The sequence below is a fragment of the Austrofundulus limnaeus genome, unplaced genomic scaffold (assembly GCF_001266775.1).
Source record: "Austrofundulus limnaeus strain Quisiro unplaced genomic scaffold, Austrofundulus_limnaeus-1.0 Scaffold1512, whole genome shotgun sequence".
Lineage (NCBI taxonomy): Eukaryota > Metazoa > Chordata > Actinopteri > Cyprinodontiformes > Rivulidae > Austrofundulus > Austrofundulus limnaeus.
The window spans coordinates 10,107-18,400 of NW_013953914.1; the positions used below are offsets into that span (position 1 = coordinate 10,107).

The 8,294-nt window shown below is 36.4% G+C and overlaps 1 protein-coding gene across 2 annotated transcripts in view; it reads left to right on the forward strand.

Moving 5' to 3' along the window:
* Positions 1–8,294, forward strand: part of LOC106535628 (glutamate receptor ionotropic, kainate 2) — a gene marked incomplete at both ends in the record, with an annotated part of 42,600 nt that overhangs the window by 4,894 nt on the left and 29,412 nt on the right. For both annotated transcript variants that reach the window (XM_014032680.1, XM_014032681.1), the window contains 1 exon segment: positions 7,479–7,646. In XM_014032680.1, coding sequence (XP_013888134.1) covers positions 7,479–7,646 — 168 coding nt within the window.

An 8,294-nucleotide genomic window follows, 5' to 3' on the forward strand; every position in this document is an offset into this window, starting at 1 on the left:
CACACACACACACACACACACACACACACACACGGACTGTCGGATCAGCTGGCCTGTTTTCTCATCAGGGTGATTATCCAGCTCATAACTCACTCAGAGCCTTCATTTGCACCATAATTCACAAACCAGCCCCAATGATGGCAACTCTATAATTCACAAAACACAATCACACATACACACACACTTACACACACACTCACTGATTATCTCAGCTGTAACTCACTCACCTGCAATCAGACCAAACCACAAAAGCAAGCGCGAGGAGATTGGATAGAAAGATGAGAGAGGTAGTATTATTAGACTTTAATCAAGTAAAATATATAAAAAATAAAGTCTTCTCCGAGGTGCATTCACAGTCTATACTTGGTGGGAAATGTCAGCTTCATCAGTCACAGCAATCAGTTCAGAGCTGTGCACTCGAAGGAATGCAAATCAGGAATTCATATAAACAAAAATTAAACTTTTAATTTATTTGGCCTCTTAAATTTTTTTGACTAATTCCTGAAAATATTTACCCATGAAGCCTCAGTTTTTAGATGTATGTGATTTCTGCAAAACTCACATCCAAGCTGCACACAAAAAAATGTCAAAAAGTCTCTGCTCTCTTTCGAATATCCTCTGTTCTCCCTTAAATAATGCTATATTTGAAATACTTTTATTGTTATCAAATTGTTACACTGCAGATGTGCTGTGGAAGAGAGAAATCCACCCGCTTCGGATGTTATCATCCATGAAATGGACGTTATTAGGCGTTATCAGTCCCCTAGAATGGCTTCAGAATGTCCTGCCTGTGCCGGTTAGCAGGTTCCCCGTCCCATAGAATGGCTTCCGATTGTCAGATGTTAATATGAGGCATGAAGCCACTATCTGGTTAACATGAGGCATAAAAAAACTGGTTAATATGAGGCTTAAAGCCACTAAGGTTAATGTTAGAGCAAATGACATAGTTAGCGCTTAAGACACCGCCCTCCAACGACTGTATATTGTGGCCTTCCAATAGGGCAATGGGTAGAGCGTCGGACCAGAGTGGGAGACCAGGGTCTGAAACCGACACGGACACAATAAATTTATTACAATATCTTTTGGTTATTTACGCATTCATTGTCATTCATATATTAACCCACTAGGAAGCACTGTCTGGACAGTCTGTAGCCTAGAAGGCACAGTAGGGACCCTCTGAAGCCATTGTATGGGACTGATAACGCCTAATAACGTCCATTTCATGGACTGATAACATCAGAATCCCCTGGAGAAATCATCATTCTAAATTAACTGTACAGTGAACAAAGCTGGTTTATTGTTTTTTCAGGCCTCACAGCAGCTTATAAAATGGCAATCCCCCACATCCAGCAGTCCACCTATTTAAACATGTCAGACCCCGCCTTTTCAATTTAACTCCCCCAATCACCTCAGCCTTTCAGAGCAGGAAAAGAAAACAGTAGTTGACATTCACACAAAAAATGCAAATATTAACAATTCTTGTAAAATCAAGCAAGCATGTCATGTATGCAAACGCACAATTTCTAAATCATTTTTAATCTTTTAATCACATTAACTTTCTTCTGACTCTCAACCAATCAAACTCCAGCTCTTATCAGCTAACTTCCTATGAAGGAGTATGGTTTTGGTAATGCACACCTAAAGTTTTTTGCAAACCACCAATAAAATCTAAGAAAAAGAAGAAGAAGCTAGGTTTGAGGCGGGCCTCTTTAGCTGGAACACAATATGGCTGCCACAGACACAACGGGAGCAACGGGAGCTTATCAGAAAATGAAAGCGATCCTGACAGCAGTCAGGGCCTGTGAGAAGCTGTCAGGAACCATGGACGGAATCTCCCATTCTGGAAACGCACAGACTCAGATGCTGGGGGATATAAGTCGCAAACTGGACGTGATTCTGATGAGAATCACAGCTCAGCAGTGTTCCCATGGGGAGTAGGATTACACCTGGGTGAAGTTTCAGACGGAAAGAGAGGCGAGGAGGTGATGAAATTTGGAATATTGCTTTCTTTTTTGCCATTACAGAGATGCAGTTACAGACTGTAAAGCAGCAGTAAAACCAAGACTGCTTGTCCCAAAACAGTTTTGTTTACCTTTCGGATCCCTGCAGCTGCTGACCTTGGCGCTCGGCAGTTACCAAAACTTTTCTGGATGACATGAAAACAAAAGCTTGATCCCCCATTCCCTCCCTCGTATCATCTGTGGGTGGATCAGTCCGAAGGCCACGGTGGTGGTGACAGAGAACCGAACCTGGTGAACTGAGCTTGGGTTGATAACTGGTTTTTGACTCTGGGGGACTTGGATTGGTTCCAGCACAGAGTATTAACTTGAAACGTCACTGGCTCTGCTGCATCCCACCCTGTACCATGTGTTTGACACCCCCTCTCTTTAGCTGCCTTGCACTGAGCGAGTGGGTTTTTTTGTGCAAATGATTCTGTGTTTATGAGTAAACATAGGACCAGAGCATCTTTTTTAACTCACCTCTCCTATTGTTTTCTTTGTTTCCCAAATTGCAAAACGTAGCATGACCCATTGTGCAAGACCTGGTCATTCGTTCCCCCATGTTTGTTATGTGTGTCTTTCTCTGAACGGATGTTCTAAACTGCAAATTTCGTTCTGAATTGCATCTTTGATGATGTGTGTGAATGACAAAAAAGCTGATTCTGATTCTGAAAAGTATCATTTTTATATTTTGAATGTAACAAAATAAAAGTGAAAGTTATGATTAAAAAATATACTTTGTTAACTTTCAAATCCTCAAAAGAAATAGCTGAAGTACTGTAATGACGTAAATGTGCTTCATTACACGTCTGTTACACAGTGCTGGATCAAACTGGAACCAAACCAGCCCTGGTAGCTTTAACTCAGCCTGGTTAGGTCCTTTGTTGAATAAGACCCACAATAAAATAAAAATAAAATAATAATAAATTGATTATAACCTAGTGCTAACTAGATGGCATAAACTACCATTACTATTAGCTAATAGCATATATTAATGTTAATTTAGAAAAAAAAAACTCATTGTTTTTGGCCCAAAACCAGAAATTTCTTTGTTAAAGACAAGTGGTTAATGAAGACAACATCTTAAAAGTTGTTTTTATGGTCTTACCCTTACAAATAGAGGTCTGGTCAGGTACACATTGGTCATATTCTGGTTTAAAATGGCAGATTGGGAAAAATGACAATGGGTCATCTTTAATCTAGTCAAACCAAATCTTTGACTGAAAAACTATTACTCTGCTAATTAGTTTTTTTTAAATAGCTGGTAGTTTTTAGTTTCTGTACAAAAAAATAATAATAAAATAATTTAAAAAGTTGGATGACGTTAATTTGATCCCATTTTTCACATTAATGGTGAAAAAAAAGAAAAAGCTACAAGTCTAAATCTCCTCCAGGGAAATAGTGTGATAAATTTATTAGGTTGGGGATTGGTTCTCATCTGTTAGAGAGAACTTCTGCTCTTTTTACAACTACTGGCCTTATTTCAGTAAAATAAAATTAATGAAAGACCCCACATATTCAGTCTACAAGGAGATTTTATTCTAAAAAGGCAATATGGCATCCCGTTCAATAAAGCACAAATGTGTATTTCAGTGCTTTTAAAAGTTAGCCCTTCTGTCCTGCACTGCAACATCCTCTTTCACATTGTCCACTCTCAGACTGTATATAAATAAAAATACCATAAAACAGAGTAAAAGACCCTAATATATGGCTGCACTCTGGTGACAGTGATAAATCTCGCTTCCCTTGGTTAATGACATCTTCTTTGCCCTCCTGCACACATTTTCTATCACTCCCTGCCATGGCCAGCTTCTATTTATAGCCGCTATGTCCATTACAATACAACTATACCTCTCTCTTTCTCCCCTCCTTTTTTTTAAATGCACCTTATTCTTTCTGTCTTTTTTGCCCTTTCAGTCTCACTTTTCAAACCTTTAAACAAAATTTAAACTCCTCAGTTTAGATTTAGTCATGGGAGTCAAAGATGGACTCCTGAAGTCATCCTTGAGTTTTTTCTCCCCCCTCAAAAAAATCTTTTAAGTTTGGACTCCTTAAAGCTTTAAGATTTTGTTCACTTTTAAATGTGCAGCTAAGCATTGAAATATTTTTATTTTGTTTATGTGCAGAATAGCTGGTGATTTCTGCAGGATTTGTAGCTTTAAGACGGTTTTATCTCATCTTGATAATGAGGTAAATGATGATACTTTGTCATAAATTCATTAACCCTATAAATAGGGTTAATGAGATTAATGACAAAGAATCATCATTCAACCATAGATTAGATTGTAAAAGTGACAAATGTGTGTGTTTTATTTTTGGGGAAGAGTTGGCTTAATAACGAAAGCACTTAAAGAGAAATGAGTCTGGCAGATTGGACTTGAGGTGTGTGCATGATGAAGTGATCAGTGATTTTGTCAAGTCAGTTAGATTAGATTGCAACTGTAATGTTTTTTTGAATGTTTTGTTAATGAGCACACCTGAATTAGCTTTGATACAGAGGAAATGAGACACATTCATCACAAGTCGGCTCGAAACACTTGTTTTCCTCTGTTTGGGATTCTAAATCATGTTGATGGAACATCTGGAGTTTTAATCAGCTTTGTTCAGCACCAGAATCATTGACAGGTCCGAGGAGAGCCGTTTGAAGCTGACAGTGCCCTGCTTCGCAACAGTAATTACTGTGATGGCAAAACAGTGTGACGCGTTTTTTTTTTCTTTTCTTTTTGGGTAGTATCAGTTTTCCTTGTCTGGGCTTAATTCTCCTCTGGYTCTGGGTCAGACTCTGGTTCTGGGTCAGACTCTGGCTCTAACATGTAAGGCTGGATGGACAAGTCTTCCCTTGTTGACATCTTTGAATCAGTTTTTTAAATAAAAGTTTCTGCGAAGCTAGATAAACTACAAAAATGGCTGAAGGAAATTAGTTTTTATTCATTTCATTTAAAAACAAAAATCTTTATACACACAAAAAAACAAAAAAATTTCACAACATACATACCACAAAAAATATACAAATCCAAATTGAAATGAAAGGAGGCAGAAAGAAGAAAAAATCTTATATCTGCCCCTTTTTTCTATAGTTAATATCAAGCAATAATTATGAAGAAACAAAACAAAATAAAAGCTTCAACTCCTTCTCAAACAACAACTTTTGATATAATTATACAATTTCATATTTCTTTAACAAACTTATTTTTATCATTCTCTTAAAGAAATACATCAAACCGGCATTTTTATAATCACTTTCCAGATTATTCCACAATCTTATTCCTTGAACTGAAGTGCATCGGTCCTTCAAGTTAGTTCGAATTTTAGGTTTTATTAACATCTCAAGTTTAAGATTATGAGAACTTTCTTTTTAACAAAACATAACTGAATGTTTAAAGGTAACATTTTTTTAATGAGCCTTATACATAATCTGCAAGATATAATCAACCAACTCATAAAATTTTAATAATTTTAATTTACAAAATAATATATTCGATGGGTGACTGTAATGTTTTCTGGTGATAATTTTTACTGCTTTTTTCTGTAAAATAAAAATAGGATTTGCGATTATTTTACATGCTTTAACCCAGATTYCAGTACAGTAAGGAAGTGAAATGGACAAAGATTATTGGGAGTGATGGTGCGTTCCATTAGCACTCGGAAGTAAAAAATTTTCTTGCTCCCATTTGTAAATTTAAACTGCAACGCCTCCTCCAGTGGTAAATCCCATCTGGATAATGGGAGCAACTGCAACTACCCCCCAGTTTCAATTTCAAGATGGCGGCTCTTGCATCTTTAGAAAGTTGATACTCCATAACCTTTTCTGTTAATTATCATTCTTAATGTTTTTGTGCATGTTTAAATACAAGTAGTGCATCTTTTGTGCATTTTGTATGTTTTAAAATATTTTTTTTATTTGTATGACRGATGCAGTAGAACCCTCTTTGTCATATTGTAACAGTGTTGTAGCTAGGTTAGTTCAAACCAAAAATGCTAACACGATTTATATATTTGCTAGATTGATAAAAAACCTTTTTTGCTGTCAAAATATGAACAAAATGTAGATTGAGTATTAATTTGTAGTATTATTTTTCTTGATGACCTTAAGACTGCTGGAACAATTTATTCATTTAGTAGAATGTTAGGAGGTTTTTTTGTTATGAGATATGAACAAAATGTTGGTTAAGATTTGTATTTGTATTGTGATGCTGTTTGTTGCTTATTTGTAATTATATTGTGTATCTAGTTGAGTTTTATTATTTGTATGTTGTACGTATTTTAGATACATATATTTTTTTAATTGGGGGCAGAGGTTATAAGGTTTTTTCCTTCTTTCTGCTCCTTTTCATTTGACTACGTTGCAGTTGTGTTTTTCACACAACGATGTTGAATGATTTATTTGTTCTTTTATCATTTGTTTGTTTTATTACTACTTGTTTGATTGTTGAATGAAATGAAGTTTTGTGGGGGGAAAAAGCATTGCAGTTCCTCTTTAATTAGACCCGAATGATTTAAATGTGAAAAAGAAGAATTTAAAAACCTGACATGCTCCCTTTAAAACAACTTCCGTCTTAAAAGATTTCACAACAGTTCATGCAGTTTTTCTTAAACCGGCAGGACTTTAAAGGACCACAAAAATGTGCTTAGCTAATCAGATCAACAGACTCATAATTAGCTAGTCATTTCCTAATTAACACCCTTTATTTTTCATCTCATCTTTAGGTGACGGTTATTAGTGAGGACTGGCTTGTCATTAACTAATTATGAGTCTGGTAAGATGAAATGTGTAGGTAAGGAGTGGGAACCCATTATAWCATTTTGTGAAGTGGGAGGTTGTTTTTTTTTAAAACAGCACTGGCCCAGTTCGAACTAGCCATCAGCTCATCAATCTGGTCAGATTTACTCCATTTCTTCAGACTTGAAGTCATCAAAGAGCGATCTACAATTACAATATTAWTTGTTCAAAACCKTTCCACAGGACCCCACTTCCATAGATCGGAACGGTCGCTTAAAATTCTCATCTGCCCCTTTTGCCCTCATTTCTGTCCTCTTAGTGTTCCTGCTTGGCTTTATTTGCTCACCTTTCATCTGAAAATCATTGAACTCGATTGAACAAAGTGATAGAGTGAACCTTTCTGTATGGGTTGAGCAGGGGAGTTAAAGAAGGCAACCGCCCCTGAACTTACCTCCCAGTGCAACTAATTGCCTATAATTACACCTGACTGCTCCTGCAGAATGCAAATCAGTAGAGATCCAAACGTCTTATCCGCRGTGCAAACCTGCCTCGTGTCACTGTGCAACTGATGTGTGTACAGTGAACACAACGGCCTCAATAATATGAGTTTAGAAGATAAAATGATAGCACTCCTTCAGCTGTAATTACTTGCATCATATTGATTATTTACCTGAATGTGGCTTGTGTTAAGGAATCTATTGCAATTACACTTATCTAAAAAGGCCTGTTATCTTCTGTTTGTTTCTTCTTGCCCTCAGGGGGAATATTTGAATCCATCGAGAGTGGCCCCTCCGGAGCAGAGGAACTAGCCTTTAAATTTGCCTTGAACACAATCAACAGGAACCGCACATTGCTCCCAAACACCACACTGACTTATGACATCCAGAGAATAAACATCTTTGACAGCTTCGAGGCTTCCCGGAAAGGTGAGTGAAGGATCGAGGAAAAAAAAAAACGCATCAAGCAGAACTTCAATTTCATCAGATTTCCGTGAAACATTTTTTTCTCCCCCACAGCCCTTAAAGACAATTATTGTGATGCCTTCTCACTTATTTTTTTTATTCAAACCTGATGCAACAAATGCTCCAACCTTTCAAGCTTGGAACACATCAACATATTCATGGCTCAGTTTTACTCAAAGGATAGACTTAATCTGTGACAATAAAAGACTAAAAATTTACCTTTTCAAACGGATTTATTTTAATGGTCCTATCTTTTAGAAGCTGTGAAAAAATAGTGACAGATCAAAATTTCCTGAAAACCTTGATGTCTTTGAAGAATCTTTATGAGAAGGTTTAGGTTTGTTCTGCACACTGTTGACACCACTATCAACAAAATATCATAAAAAACATAAAAGCAATCAATTCTAATCTAATCTCATTTCTTGTTTATTAAATTTTGAAAAGTGGCACTGGCCTAAGTGCTGCAAACAGAAAAAATAAAAACACCAACACAGGGAGTCATGACACAATATGGGGAATTTTTATAGTTGAAACTGTAAATTTTACATTTTAGAGTTGCTCTTCGTTCAGAAACCAGAAATTAATATAATATAATATAATATAATATAATAT